Below are 16,718 nucleotides of genomic sequence, written 5' to 3' on the forward strand. Positions count from 1 at the left end.
ATGCTGCGACTGTGGATAGCACTGTGCCTCATGTGGCCAGGTAACCCAGCTTTCTATTAAACAAGCTAAAACGTTGCTTAAATTGGTCTAGACAGACAGATAGACAGGCAGACAGACAGACAAATAGACAGACATAGAGATAGACAGACAGATAGACAGGCAGACAGACAGATAGACATATAGATAGATAGATAGATAGATAGATAGATAGACAAAGACAGACAGACAGACAGACAGACAGATATATAGACAGACAGACAAACAGACAGACAGACAAACAGATAGATAGATAGATAGATAGACAGACATATATATAGACAGACAGACAGACAGACAGACAAACGGATAGATAGATAGATAGATAGATAGATAGATAGATAGATAGATAGATAGACAGACAAAGACAGACAGACAGACAGATAGACAGATTCGATTTTGGCTCATCAAACAACACATTCTGAAATATTGCATTTTTGTTTATGTTAATAATCATATATCCTTTCGTTTCTGTAGGTGCACACAGCTTCATGATCCACAACGCTGTGGAAGGTCTGTGTCTGGAGGACTCCCTCAAGGATGGTGGAGTTCAGTTAAGGAGATGCAGTCTGGACTCAGAGCCGCAGCAGTGGCTGTGGACAGAGAGATGGTTCCTCATGAATGTGGGCACTGACAGGTGTCTGTCTGGCCTTCACGATGACCCTATCCAGACAGTGGAATGTGACAGTGGACACCATCTTCAGTGGCAGTGTATGAACCACAGGCTGATCAGTGTGAATCGTTCTCTGGAGCTGAGTGCACAGAACAGGCGTCTGACTCTGACCAACAGCGGAATAAACACCGGGTGGAAGTCCTTGGATGAAGCAGACATCTGCCAGGAGAAGCTGAGTAAGTCTGAGGATGGACGTGTTCCAAGTTGGTAGAGCTACACAGAATAGGCCTATATTAAAGGGCCCATATCATGGAAACCTGAAGTTGTCTTAATTTGATATAAAATAACCTTATGTAGCATTTGAACACTGTCAAAGTCCGGTTTCTGGCTCAGACTGTCCTGAAAGAAAAGCAACAATGGCCTGTTTTGAATTTTACATTTTTGTGATGTCACAAAACAACGCATTTACATATTTCTGCGTATTCAACAAATTAGCACAGCCCATTTAGCCTAAGAAGTTATAAAACTTCAGTCTCCAGTCCATATATGGAAATGAAACCACAAAAACAACTCATTCATTTTTTGTGAATTACTAGTGCATGTATATACTGTTTATCCGATTATTGATTATTGATTCAGTCCCAGGTGTTTTAGCCCAGACTGCTTTATGAATGAGGCACAATAAAGCACAGCTAACAAGAACAGAGCTCATTTACATAGTCCTAAAGTCTTAAAGTCTTAAAGGCACACCTTCTTTAGTTGTAATAGTTAAAGAAATGGCAGGATATGGGCCCTTTAAACCACACTAATGACCCCTTAATTTGACCCCTAATGTAATGTGGTTAAAGACCGGTCTGCATTGCTTCCCCTAATAATCATGAGAAAGCCTTCATTTCAAATCATCTAAGCAGCTGTGATTGGTCAGGACGTTCACCACACAAAATAAAACATCCCATAATTAGATAGAGGCTTCTTTGCTTTTGCATTTTGATGAAGATAGGGTTTGTCAGGGGTTTTAAGCCATGGCGAAGGCGGTTGATCTATGTAGATCCACGTCAACTTAGAGAAACATTCAGATGCCTAGGGGTTCTTCAGATTGGTGCAGATGATTCCCCACAGACCTTATAGGCACTAATAATGGTTCCTCTGTCAGCACCAAGCTAAAGAACCCTTTTTGCTGAGAGAGTATTATTAGTAGAGTACCATAGTAATGATTAAGAAGCAGCCCTAAATGGTGGTATAGTTCCAATATTCATGCTGCATATTCACACAGGTGGTGAACGTAGCTGCTTCTGAAGAGGAAGGCTATCTAAATTAGTTCATACTAATGATATTATTAATACAGAATGGGACTAAGGGGTCAGATGAAATAATGGCTATTGTCATGGATGACCACTAAACAACAAATCATTGGTTAATACCCTGTGAGTCGCATTATGCTCTAAGTAGAACAGTGTAAGAGGCCTTAAAACAACCTGACCCGAGATCACACTCAGAAATCTTGCAAAAAAAATATATTTAAATATAAAATAATATAATATATTTTTTTAAGTATATTAATCACAGTTGCAATATATACCCTATTATTATTGTTATTATCATTGTTCTTATTATAATATAACAATATATGATTATTGTTTATAATCATAAATCAAATGTATACAGAAATACATTATAAATCATTTGGTTCACCACATTTTGTGGCGTCCCACAAGGTTCGATTATAGGGTTTATACTGTAATGCTAACTATGGCAGTAATGTAGTTAAGAGAGTGAAAATCCATGCACAGGGTTTAAGGGGTTAAACAGAAACGTGTGGTATCAATACACAAAAGTTCATACAGTGATGTGGTTTTTAAGTGTATGAGTGTATTCTGTGTTGCCCACCACAGGATCCAGACGGCAGAGTGACCCCAGTGAGTTTGAGTTTACAGAGGCTGACAGGGCCCTAATGGGCCAAAGCATGACCGAAGAACAGAGAGAGTACCTCCGGTGGTTCTACCGCACTGAAGACTGTGAGTCTACCCAATGTTCCCTATGGCATTTTCACACGTGTTTTACATAACATATAACTATCAGATACATCTGAATGGATCTAAATAGTAATAGTTTAGGGATATTGGAGGGCCTGAAGGTCCACAGCACTACAAAGTGTCTTCCCAGCTTTAAAGACAGCCATAGAGTTAGATAGATAGCATATTACTCCTTAGTCACCTGGGGAAAATGCTCAGATACAGGTTTACAAGCCTATTTACCACCCTGTTATTTGGCCCGAGCTCTGCTTTTATTGTCTGGTTTACAGCAGCCCAATGCCTCATAGCTGCAAAGCCAAGCTTAGCCTAGCCTAGCTTAGCTTTTAACACCTTAATAAAAGTGCAGGGTCTAAGCAGACAGTATTGCTGTCCTCTCAGTGTCCTCTCTGTCTCCAGTCAGCATGGTGTGTACATAGCTAGCTGAACAGATTGTGGTAGGGTCTGGTAGGGTTAGCTGTTGGCCTAACATCCTCCCATTTTTTAGGGGTTTAAATAGAACTGGTCAAGACTGTGATGTAACAGTTCTGGGCTTTTGAAATTGGCTCATTTTACAGCTCTGCTTGGTTCTGCTGGATGTTCTTTTGAAGGAGCAACAGCGGTGTTTAAGGTTCAGGGTTTGTCACTTCCATGTACTTAACTCTCACTACTCAGCTAGGCCAAGTTTCCCATTTTGGGGAACCTTTACAATGCCTGATTCATCTCAGATGCTAACCGACAAGCCATCCATGACCTCAATGAGGTTAAGAAGATAAAATACTAAACGGAGCAGGGTCATTGACCTCCACAAAGTGGGTTTGGCACTGCTAGTTTACAGCCTATAAACATAATCAGACATGATTGCAATGCTGGTTATCATTACAGCTGGCAGCACTGACCATTTATTGCCCAATTTTGATCTCTGGAAATGAATTCTCTAAAAAAGGTCTACTGTGCAATCATAAAAGATTACCCAGAATTCAAATCTACTGAAGAGACAGAGGAAACGCACTAATGTGATATGAAATATCATTAAAATAGGCCCTTGTGATTAGACTGCTGTTTGTGATTAGACTGCTGCTACTTTTTAAAATTTCTTTGCTTTCTCACTTTCCTATTTATGTTTACCCTTCTTATATTCTAAATTTATTAGAATTATTAGCATTATATTATTTATTCAATTCATTGCTCTTTGGGAGTAACTGGGACCCCATTTAAAGTCTCCTTGAATTCTTGAATCCTATACCAACCACAGAACTGACTGATTGCCCAAAGATAACAGGCCTTGCTTTACCATTTGCGATGTTTGTAAGACGGTAGACAATGTTTAGCACCCTAACAAGACCTGGTTCCTTCTTTCACAGCCACTCCATGGGTGTTTGCAATGCTGGCCTTGTCTTTCCTGGCTCTCATGTTGGGCTGCGTGCTCTTGGTCATGGGAATGATGGGTAACAGGTCAGTATTCACATTAAACACACAGTGATGGCTACTTGGTGGGGAACTTCTGGGGACAGTTTTGATTTAATGTGAAGGTCATTGACATAAAGTCACTCCCTTATTCCAATATTACTTCATTCAATGGCAAAATACACGCTACACACATTGTATACATCAAGACAAGCTAGAAATCGTGTTGCTGTTTGAACTGCCTTTGCGAGCTAAAATGACCTAAAATGCATTCTGAGCTTAGCTGGGACACAATAAAACATATTCTGAGCATGATCAGCATCCAGAATTGTAGCAAACGATGGATGTCCATGTGGGAAGAAAAAAAGTAAATGTATTTATCAAATATATTTTAAAAATACTTTTAAAGATATTTTTGAAACATATATTTGGATTATATATAAGATATAATAATAAATACAATTTAAATAATAATATACAAATATAAAATACCAATAAATATATGTTATTAAATATTTTTTTAAATGCACTTGTTTTCATTCTGGCTTTAAAAAATGCTTTTATAGACTAAAATCTATATTTTATATAGTCTTAAATCTATATTTGCTAATACTTAACTTTAAGAAATGCTACATATCTGTGATGAGTATTTGGATGTATGGCATTATATTCTTTAAAAAAATGTAGTGTGTGAAATTATTTAGTTTTTTTTTTATTAAATACAATATTATATAATAACATTAAATGGCTAAAAAGGAAGTTCCTTTAATTTCCTTTCATTTCTGCAAACTGGAATTGAAATAGTTTAAGAATCTAGCAGTAATGTTGACATTTATGATTCTGGTCTGTTAAAAATTATATATATATATTTTATATTTGTATGAATGAGCATTTACAAACTAGGAACCCACTGAAACCCATTCATTTTGAACTCTCACAAGATAGCGCCCTCTAGTGTATGACCAGTCCAGAACACCTTACTGCCTGACAGTTCTCCACACCAGAAATCCTTTGATTCAACAGTTATATGTTCCAAAACCCAGGACTAGAAACTGGCCTCAAGTGGTCCAAATTCATCCCTCTTCTCAGGGTCTTTCTGACCTTCCTTCTCATCCCTTCTGCAGAAACAGGAGGAAGATAGCCAAGTACAAGGCCGCTTCCTCTGCAGTCTCTTCCCCAGCGAAGCTCGAGCTGGAGGAGCTTCAGGTCATCACTCACGCCAAAGAGGTCAACAACTTGCACTCTGCACCCACGCAAGACAGTCACCTGGACATGAATGAATCAACAGGGGGCGCCAGCGAGACAGAGGCGCTGAAGCCCGGGGAAATTCTAGTCTCCTGGAAGGATGGAAACGTCTCTAATCTGTTTTCTGATCCTCTGAAGGACAGAGAGGACGAGAACATACACCAGTGAGACATGGACCAAATATCAGTTCATGGACCAGATCAACAGATATCTCCTCTGATCAGCCATAACATTAAAACCACCGGCCTAATTTTGTGAAGCTCTGCCCCATTGACTTGGCGTGGACTTCACAAAACCTCTGAAGGTTGCAGCAGATCCTTTAAGTCCTGTAAGTTGTGAGGTGAGGCCTCCATGAGCAGTCATGAGCTTGTTGCTGGTGCACTGGTTGTTCTTCCCTGGAGCCCTTTTGGTAGATACTGACCACTGCATACCAGGAGCAGCCCACAAGCTGACCCAGATGTCTAGCCATCACAGTTTGGTTCTTGTCAAAGAGGCTCAGATTCTTTCACAAGCTTCCAGCACCTTCAAGAACTGACGGCCACTGGAACCAGACCATCAATGTTATTCACTACTACACCTGGCAGTGGTTTTAATGTTATGGCTGATTGGTGTAAATTGAAATAATTCATAAGACAAAGCAAAATAATTCCAATATAAAACTGGAAATCACTACATTCTGTTGGATTTGTGGAATAGACCATCACTGGAGCCGCAGTTTACTGTGTTCTTTGGCGCAATAAACCCGACTCAGGAGTTCATGTGGGATTCCAGGACTTGGATTGACCATATATATATATTTTTAATAAATTTTTAATTTTTAATAAACAAAATATGTGGAAAAAATCCATAAAACCCTGTGTGTGGAGTAAAGGCACAAAAATGTTGTAAATAAAATAAAATAAATGTTGTAACTGTCAACTCTGTTAAATGGCATACTTGAAATGTCCCCGTAGCTTCAGAATAGGCCGTATGGCCAGTTGGTAAGGGTAAAACAAAAAAGTGGTTAATCTGAATTTTTTGGTAAAAGAAATTTTAAAATTAAAAAATTAAATAAAAAAAATAAAAATTAGGGACTACTTTGCCATACAGTATATCCCTCCACCCAGCATGTAGCTGTTAAGAAATAAGGTGTGTTTTAGGCCAAAACTAGGATTCAAAACTATTGTAATACAACATCTCAGGCACCAGGAGCGCCGTAGGGGGGTGGGTTTTAGGACAATTCTGAGGACCCTTAAGAATATATTAGAGAATTATATTATCTGTTATAGTTGTGGGGCCCAGTGTAATGTCTATTCATGGGGTCCAAAATCCCAGTATATCTGTAACCATTTCCACTTAATAATCTTTAGTGAGGGAGCTTCTATAGGCACTGATTCTCAACATCTGATTTGTCCGAAAAATAAGTATCTCCCCTTTAACTGTGGTAACTGTGGTAGAACCACCTGAACACGTCACGTATGTCCCAGTGCCAGCAGGGGGCAGCACAGAGTCAGAAGATTTTGAAGCCTTTGAGAAGGGTGAGCGTGGGGGCCCTGCGTTTGCTCTGGGCTCTGGAGGACTTGACCGTCACCAGCTTGGCGGTGGCCGGGGTGGGCAGCTCCTTGTAGCAGGGCAGGAGTGGAGGGGCTGCTGAAAGGTTGATGGTGGGTCTGTCTTCGCTGATGAAGAGCGGCCGGACCGTCAGGCTCCTCTCAGCCTCGCGCCGGACCTCCCGGACAGCTTCGTGGAAAACATGCCGGACAGACAAGAAGTCCAGACAGGCGGACACCTCGAAGAACAGGCAGCTGAAGCGGGCAGCCAGAGATGCACCGTCTGACTTACTGACCTGTCTGCAAGTGAGAGAGGGGTATGAGTACAGGCTGGTAAAGGTACAGGTATTGAAATCTACTGTAAACACACTCTCACCACCAGGTAACACTCAGGAGCTCAGGTACCTCAGGACAACCCTTTCCTCCTGGCTTTCATTCCTCAGCTCAAACAGCTGCTCTGAACTCCTGCTTTCAAACCCGACTCCTCACACTCCATAAACCTGCTGCAGTTTAAAGCCTTCCTGATATAAAACCGCCCCTAAATCTCCTCAGTAAACAACCTCAGGTGCAGGTTTACTGTGATCTCACCCAGCTGTCAGACCATCTGGATGAGGCGTCACTTACTTCTAAGGAGAGCGAGCAGAGGTATCTGCTTCCTCATGGCTCACATCCATCTCTAAATATTTAACCACTGTACAGGTTATAATTCAGGATCATTTACTGGAGTAGCAAACAGTGATCACCTCACACCTTCACCCTGAAGTGTGTTTCCCATCCACAGCAGATCTACTTACTGTTTAAAAATATTTAATCACACATTCAGGTAATGATCTTACACACAGACACATTCTAAAGCATAACTAGTGCTTATTTATTACATTTAATATTTATTATTAATATTTGTATTGTTATTTTTTATTATTACATTATTTGATATGTTAAATTCAGAAAATGAACAGTAATTATCTAGAAATATTCTGTATTTAAATGTTAAATTTTGTTAGATTTATTCACTAGAAAACCAACAAATGGTAAACCTTTGCATAAGATTTTATTTGATAAGCAATAACTAGTACACTAAAGATGTATGTATGTATAAAACATGTTTAATATACTATAATATACTTTCATATACTTTAATACACTACAAAATATACTTCAATCTAATCTTTAAATTATATGTGTATGAGTTATAACATATGTAATAATTATTTAATAAATAATCCATAATTAAAAACAATTTATTTATTATTTATCAATTTATGTGTCATTCTGAGTATTTATTTGGAAACAGGACTGAATTAAAAAATTAATTCTACAAGTCTAGTTTTCTGTTATTTTGTCAAGATTACTCACCTCGAGATTTGAATGCATTTTTTTATTATTATTATATATATTTTTATTATACATTTATTCTTGTAGTTATAGCCCTCTTAATTATGTATAATTTATTATTTAAAAATATTAACATTTATTTTAACTTGTTTTTATTTTGTCACTGCCCAAAAAATAAATATATTACATTTAATTACATATTAATTATATTTTTTTACTTTGAAAAATGAACCAATAGAAATGCTCCAAATAGATTTACAGTTTTTTTGCTCCTCCTGTAAAGTTGCCATTTTAGAGATATTGTCTTTTTGACAGGAACAATACTGTCAAACTGTCTCCAGTGTCTGAACGGTGAGTCTGGATGAACCTGTATCTCTCCATGTCCACTTTGTTGCCCAGTAGAATGATGGGAGCCTCAGGCTGCAGGCCTTTGGTGTACAGCGTTACGGTCTCCAGATACTGCTGACACACCTCGAAGCTGTATCTGTTATCGATACTGTAGACGATGAGAAAAGCACTGGCCCAAGCCAGGTAACGCTCACAGTTCACAGGTCCATCCTGAAGACAAACACAGAGCAACAGCAGAAGATGAAGGAATAGGCTGCTGAGGTTAGAGCTTCTCCTAAGCTGCCTGAACCTGAACGCAGTGGCTAGTCAGAACACGTCTTACTGCTACTGCTTATTTTACATAAACAATCTCGGGCTGACCACATCAATTACCTTGATTAATGAAGAAATGATTGATTAATTGAGTAATCAGAATAGACAGCACAACAATCAGCGCTCTACCAGTCTAGCTGACCTCTGTTGACCTCTCTGTTGTCCTCTGAGATCAGATTTGCGCCCCATTCTGACGGTTGCTCTAAGCATTACCTGTATCTACATGGTTTTATACATTTATGCACTGCCGCCACACGATTGGCTGATTAGATAATTGATTGGCATGAATGAGCAGATGTGCTGGTGTTCAGTCCTCCATCAGGTTCTACGGTATGAGGATCTTAGGTAAGAAGACCTAAGTAAATCACAAGGGTTTGGAGAAAAGGCCACGAAGCAGAAGGTTCCTGAGGATGGAATCCCTCATGCTCATCAAGCTCATCATTGCCTCTGCATGTCTGTTTCAGATTAAACTCAATCAGAGCAGTGCAGATCATTACCTGGTCAGCCGTGTCCATCACTTTGACCAGAACTGGCTGCTGGTCCACAAGCTCCTCTGAGGAATACGTGTCTTCTACAAACAGAATCGAGAATGGACACCACATTTTTCATTAGGCCTCTTCACATCAACCACACTCCATATTTTTCCAACATCAAGGCTTCCAGCGTCCACATACTTACGCAACAGGTCTGACTCAACATGTTTCTCCTGCAGGAGGAAATTGAGGCAATCCATCTGCTTACCATATGACTAACGATTTAACAGGTTACGGTTTAAGCGAGGCGACAGCGTGATATACTGGACCTTCTTAACCCGTTTCAGAAGACTGGACTGCACAGGACAGAGTCATGCACGGTCAAACGACAACATGCTGCACTGCAACTGCAACTCACCGAGGTTTGGATCGTATTCGCTGATGAACCTCTTTGTGAGGAACTTCACAGTCAGGGCTGCAAAAAAGGACACACACAAAGTTCCTGTGACTCCAAGCATGGAATTACAGTCAGTTATATAACATAAGGTCTCCTGGGGGCCGTGGAAAGTCGACTTCCCCCCAAAACATTCTCATGAAATATGACATTTGAGTAGGCGCTTCCTCTCCCTCCAAATAAACACTGCTTACCATAAGCAATGGCTAGCTTAATACAGTCTAGAGACAACACTGCCCCCGATCCCAGATGTTGCTAGAAGGCCTACAGTGGAAAATGCTGGATCGGATGGATATGGGAGGGAAATCTGAACGAATGGAGATACTACCTCCACCAAGTTTAAAAGCAATTAGAATTACCACTCTTGTAAATATCCCCATTATATATATAGATTACTGTGGTCAGGTGTTCGCTTAAGATCTCTATTCCAAAATAAACATAACATGAACTTATTAATTAATAGGTTTAATTAATCAAGTAGACAAAAGTCAAAATACTTTTCAATTAATGTATCACATAAAACTATATATATATATATATATATATATATATATATATATATACAGTATATATGTATATATATGTCTAAATAATAATAATTATATATTTACATATTCAATAATATTTTATATAACATTTTTATTATATAATTTAATATAATATAATATAATATAATATAATATAATATAATATAATATATTTTAAGTAGCTTTTATGTTGAAAAAAGTCAAAAAGTGTACCAAGAAAATAATAAACTAGTGATAAATCTGAAATAAAATTAATCACTATTTTGTTTATGTCACTATAGCACTTAATACAGTCATAATTTCATAATAATGTAATAACACCCAACCTGTTACTGAAATGTGCACATATGCAATAGTCACATTGCAGGATGAGCAATGTCAAATTATTCTCACTAATCTCATTTTACATGCCATATTTCCCCAAGGCAGATTATATATGGGCAATATGATTTATCTTACTCCAATAGTGGACACCCAGAGTGCATTACCAATAGAATGGCATGTCAATCACTGACTTTTGGTGATATCTGGTGGAAAGTGTTTTTTTATTTTAATTATTTTTTTTGTGTTGTAATATATATTTTAAGAAAAACAATATTATATATAGTATTATATGTGTATTTATCAATGTATTTAGTTAACAAAATGTAGGATTAATTCTTGGAAAAACGTATTACAATATTAAGTGAATACCCCTCTGCCATGAGCATTACATTCAAGACCGAAATGACTTCAAAACAATTGTCTCAGTCGTCTGGTTCCATTCACCACCACTGTGAGCAATTCTGACTGGGTCCTCTTTCTCTGAACCGGAGCGCTCCACACCAAATCCAATCAGATCTCTTTATTCACATCATAAGCCTTTAATTATGCATCCATTTTAAAACGTTGGTGGATTTCCCCTTTAAAGCTGAGTATCATTATAGATGCCATACCTGACTTGCCAGAACCCAAAGCTCCCAGCACCACCACATTGCACTCTGCAGGCTCGTGCTCTGGTACTGTCACGATATTGCACGTTCTGGATTTCCCAAACATCAGAGCCATCCTGAGCAGCAGGTGATGCCCTGGAAAAAGGAGCGAGTTCTCAGCAGCTCTGCTTCACCTGTCTCCTGCAGGAGGTTCTGCTTGATGGACACTCGTGAGCTTCTTTCGCAATCCAGCAGGACTTTCCAGGGTTTCTTCCACCGCGCGCCATCCCCCAGTCTCACACAAGCGCATCTAGGCGTCCTGTGGTGATCTGGCTATCTGGGTAAGTCGCTCATGCTGTGCAGAGGCAGAGCTCCTGAGGCTGAGAGCTTCTCACACTGCAGGCTGAGCAACGCTGTGTGCGGATGGTGGAGCTCGTGTGGGCTTGGCAATGTGGAAACCGCGCCTCCCAACTGAAGACACTGATCCCAGATCACACGGTGCACCCAACCAACCACATGGGGTAGCACAGCAACCACTTTAACTGCCATAGCAACCACTAACCTTAGCATGACCATTGCAGCCATGCTAGCAAGCACCTTAGCACCCATTCAGCAACACCTAAGCAACCTACCTAGGAACACTTTAGCGCAATCACCATAGCAACTGCCTGGAACACCAAGGAACACCTTAGCAACACAATAGCACTCAGCTACTATCACCTTAGTGACTATCTGAAATACCATAGTAACTGGCTTAGCAATATTGTCCCAGTGCAATGCTGTTGCACTCACTTAACAACACCGTAGCAACCATCAGAGACAGTATTGCAACCACTTAAAATACAGCAGCAACCACCTGCAACACTTAAGCAACCACCCTGGCAACCACCAAACACCTTAGCATCACAATAGCACCCAACTAGCATCACCTTAGTGACCATCTGAAACACTATAGCAACTATAGCACAATAGCAACTGCCAAGAAAGACCTTAGCAACCACAGCAACCACCTGGAACACTTAAGCAACCACCCTGGCAACCAATAAGAAACGCATTAGCAACACAATAGCACCCAACTAGCATCACCTTAGCGACCATCTGAAATACCATAGCAACTGCCATAGCAACCTCTCAGAAACACCTTAGTAACCACAGCCACCACCCGAGACACAATAGCATCCACTTTAAATACAACAGCAACCACCTGAGACACTATAGCAACCACTTAAAATACAATAGCAACCACCTGGAACACCTAAGCAACCACCCTGGCAACCACCAAGAAACACCTTAGGACCGCAATAGCACCCAACTAGCATCACCTTGGCAAACATCTAAAATACCCTAGCAACTGCCTGAAACACTATTAAAGCAACCGCTCAAAATACAATAACAACCACCCAGAACACCTTAGCAACCGTCATAGCAACAACCTGATATGTTATAGCAACCACTCATGCTGATTTGAGCAATTATGGTATGGCAGGTCAGTGTTTTGGGAGACTTTTTTTTCTCTGTTGGTCAATCACGCTGGAGTTAAATATTGGGCTGTGTCTCAGTTCGGGTGTTATTTTGGGCGCACACACGTGGTGAGATGATTGATATGCTCAGCCCTCTCCAGAACACGACCCTGGCTGCCATGCTATTGTTGTGTCCCCCGGCAACGCACCTGCACCTATCAGATTTACATGCTCTGAAATCCTACCAGGAACAAAAGGTAGTAAATCACGAGTGAAGTGACTGCCCCCTCCAGTCCCAGTGAGGTGCCTCTGCTTCCCCCCCTCCCTCTGTTTTTCAGCCGTGCCTGTTACTGCCATGGTATATGTGCCACGCCATGGGACACTGCCGGCACACTCTTTGCTTCTATCTATAGCCATCTCTATTCTTGTAGCGCAAACAGTGGACAGCGCTCAGTCAAGTGCATTTGTCTCTTGCTTTGCAGCTTTGCAGCAACCCAGTTAGTGCTGTCACTGCAGGCAACTCCGTAGCGATGAAGCACCAGGTGCCCTGAACCTCATCAAAGATCTGCCGTCTGCTGTGTTACGGATTCTCTTGTGCACGCTTGCAGGTTTCGATGAAAATCCCTGACAGTGGCTTGATGGAGTCCAGCAGCTGTGCTGGCTCAGAAGAAGATGGAGCTGCGAAGGTCTTGGAGAACCCGGCAGTGAGAGTGAGGATAGAAGGGGACGTTTTCACTGCGGACAAAGTGCTCTTGGAAAGCAACTGCGAATACTTCCGGGCGCTGTTCCAGTCGGGAATGAAGGAATGCCAGCAGGAGGAGATACACCTCCAGGTAGTGAGCGCTCGTGGCTTTCTGGTTGCACTCCAGGTGATCCGTGGTGAGAGACCTATTCTGAGCGATGACGAAATCGTCAAAGCCATAGAGTGCGCCGCCTTCCTTCAGGTGCAACCTCTTGTCAGGCATCTCATGAACCTTGTCAACTCTGATAACTGCCTTCTCATGTATCACACAGCTGCTACTTATGGTGTCCTGGAACTGTCTAGGAGCACAGCTTTGTTTATTCGGGACATGTACCAAGACTTGAAGGAGGAGGTCAGGTGTTTGCCCAAGGAACTGATCGATTACGTAGAGTCCCTCGTTCCTAGTACGTACGTTATGGTCGGCACTCATTCTCCCAGCAACCAGCAGCTTCAGAACTTCATGAGGACCGTTTGTTATCTCGATGAAGATGAGAAAGACTGGAAGGTCCTCACTCACCTACCGCTTGATGCCAGCACCACCATGGCTGGGGTTACAGTCCTCAACGGCAAGCTCTACATCGTTGGAGGACTTTACGACCTTAGCAATAGAGTGGTAGACTCCGGCTTCTGCTATGATGTGGCCTCAAGTACCTGGAGCACATTTCCCAGTCCACAACAGCTCCGTTACAACTGCACCCTGCTAGGACATGAAGGTTCCCTCTACGCTCTTGGCGGAGAGTTTGAAAGAACCACCATTTCTTCTGTCGAAAAGTATGACGTCTCCACGGACAGGTGGAGCTTTGCTGCGCATCTTCCGAGACCTGCTTCTTCGGTACCTTGCACCAAGAGCATGGGCAGGATCTTCATCTGCCTCTGGAAGCCTAAAGATGCCACAGAGATCTACGAATATCTACCCATCAAGAATGAGTGGGTTCTACTGACTACGCTCATCAGGCATCAAAGCTACGGACACTGCATGGTGGCCCACAGGGACAATTTGTACGTGATGAGGAATGGCCCCTGCGATGACTTCTTGAGGTGCATGATGGACTGTTACAACCTGACCACAGGTCAGTGGACGGCCATGCCGGGACAGTATGAGAACAGCAAAGGGGCTTTGTTCACCGCCGTGGTGAGAGGCGACTCCGTTTTCACGGTGAACCGCAGAGCAACGGTGGAGTATTCCATCGAGGGCGACAAATGGAGGACGAAAAAAGAGATGACAGGATTTCCAAGAATTGGCTCCATGTGGACTTTCCTCCTGAGACTGCCAAAGAAAAGCAAAGAGCCTCTGGGAAAGCCAGAGTTGAGCAATGGCCAAAATTTCAAAGTCCTTTCTGACCTTCGTCCAAGCTCTTCTGCAGAATGCAATGATTGACTCCATTAAACATCTACAAACACAGATTTTAAAGAAGTGATTGTTTATTGAAACAACACACTTGCTTCATTTTCCTCCATGACTCAGGTCAGGCAGAATTCCTCATACTGGGGATGCTCAGATATGGGAATTGCTGGTTGATGCTGATAGCTGATATTTGTCATGTACATTTCCGGAGATGCAGATTGATTGGTTTTTGTAAAATGCAGAATTAGTCGGCTCATTTCTACAAGGTTACAAATGCAGTAAAATAGTTAAATATTAAATATACTATATTTTTCCTTCATGCAAAACCTTGTATCTCCATTTGTGATGTTTTTCACTTTGACGGTGGACCAATAGAAATGCTCCAAAATGACTCAAATCATAAAATTCCAGTAAAAGCTAACAAGGTTTTACCCTTCTTCATTTTGGAGATGCAATGATTTTTCATGACAGTGACTGTTTTCTAATTTTCTACGGTCATATCAGAATATTAGGACCACCAACCTATTAGTAGGAATAACCACCTTAGCTTAGCTCCGATGACACTAACGAGACATTGCGACATGGACTGTATTAGTGGACAGAAGATGTCCATTATTGAGGTGCATTGATTGCTCCCCTCTGGCATCAGTGGCCAATGGGGCACCATTGTTGGGCCATTGTTATGCGACTCGGTACACCTTCACTACGCCGGCTCTAGAACATCCCACAAAGTTAGAGAAGTTTCCGAGATGCTACCACCCTTCCTTTGCCCGGTACCCTATTATCATGCCCTTTTGAAAATCAGTCAAATCGCTTCCTTTGCCTGCGATGATCAATTCGCACTCTAGACAGTGGAACATGATTAGAATTATGGGTCAAAATTCATATCTGTTCCAGGTGGTTTTTTAAGTGGTTGCTATAATGCCTTAGGTGGTTGTTGTGGTTGCTAAGATAAGTTAAGATAAGTGTTAACTGAGTGCAACGGTATTGCAAAGCTGTTTCTTGGTGGTTGCCAAGGAAAACGCTGTTGAGAACACATAAACAGTGCCTCGTTCAGACAACAATGTAGCAACGTTGTGTTTATCTGAAGATCAAGGACTTTATTGTTATCCATCAAACCAAGCTATATCTTTACAAGGCACTGTATCGGTCACTGTATCTAAACTGGTCAGGTTTACACTAACCTTCTTATCCAAACAAAGCATTTATAGAATTAGATTACCATGTAATCATCGGTCTGTGCACTTCAAAAGCACAAGTGACATACCCCTCTAAAACCAGATTAAGGCAATTAGAATTGAGTGACAGAATAAAATGGTCATCCTAATCTACGAGATGACCTCCTGCGCTGTGGACATGGATATTATTATTATTTATTTTAAGGAAAAGGTGCTGAGAGCTGATCATTTCTGTGTGACAGCTCATCCGTCCACTTCAGGCCTCTTAAACAGTCATGCCAGAAGAATGGGGTCATGAAGGCCAAGGAAAGCAGAAGTTGACCAAGTTGTCCTCTCTCAAGGCCGTGATTTTCCTCAATTTTCTAATAGATGCTCATGGAAAGTTCTGAAGTGAGTTCAGTCATTACATCGTTAGCACTGAGACATAACTAATCAAGCCACCAATGAAAACACTCTTTCTTCTTACGGCTGTGCTTAGTCTATCAGTGGTGCCGCTTTTCTCTAATCTTTTAAACATTCGTAACCCCACAGCCCCATACGAGGGTCGTTAATAGCACAAACTTGACAAATGAGGAGAGCTGTTGAACAAGAGGTGGAGAATGAGGAGACACAGCAGAGATTGTTTAGATTTACTTTAATCTTACGTTATCAGCCAAGTATTCTTTGGCGAACAGTCCATTAGCTAATTGTTATCCTCCATCTTAAGAAGTAAGTGATTAGAGGGGTTATTTGCGGGCATTTCTTTGAGGATGAGGACAGTCACTTTAACCCTATCACATCTAACGCCATCTCAC

The 16,718-nt window shown here is 41.1% G+C and overlaps 3 protein-coding genes across 3 annotated transcripts; 2 read left to right on the top strand and 1 right to left on the bottom strand.

The window, feature by feature from the left end:
* Positions 1-5,547, top strand: LOC140538386 (uncharacterized). Its single transcript, XM_072660882.1, has 5 exons — positions 1-40; positions 514-885; positions 2,542-2,664; positions 4,023-4,113; positions 5,190-5,547. Exons 1-5 carry the CDS (start codon positions 1-3, stop codon positions 5,476-5,478), a joined length of 915 nt encoding a protein of 304 aa, XP_072516983.1. The 3' UTR covers positions 5,479-5,547.
* rasl12 (RAS-like, family 12) lies at positions 4,768-11,594 on the bottom strand. The gene is made up of 5 exons (XM_072660883.1): positions 11,224-11,594; positions 9,726-9,782; positions 9,332-9,405; positions 8,542-8,732; positions 4,768-7,139 (listed from the first exon to the last, which is right to left on the bottom strand). The coding sequence occupies exons 1-5, from the start codon at positions 11,333-11,335 to the stop codon at positions 6,800-6,802; spliced, it is 774 nt and encodes a 257-aa protein (XP_072516984.1). The 5' UTR covers positions 11,336-11,594; the 3' UTR covers positions 4,768-6,799.
* A 1,622-nt stretch (positions 11,595-13,216) lies between these two features.
* Positions 13,217-14,779, top strand: kbtbd13a (kelch repeat and BTB domain containing 13a). Its single transcript, XM_072660881.1, has one exon. The coding sequence runs from the start codon at positions 13,274-13,276 to the stop codon at positions 14,777-14,779; it is 1,506 nt and encodes a 501-aa protein (XP_072516982.1). The 5' UTR covers positions 13,217-13,273.
* The last annotated feature ends 1,939 nt before the right edge of the window (positions 14,780-16,718 follow it).

This window comes from Salminus brasiliensis, chromosome 17 (assembly GCF_030463535.1).
Source record: "Salminus brasiliensis chromosome 17, fSalBra1.hap2, whole genome shotgun sequence".
Taxonomy (NCBI): Eukaryota; Metazoa; Chordata; class Actinopteri; order Characiformes; family Bryconidae; genus Salminus; species Salminus brasiliensis.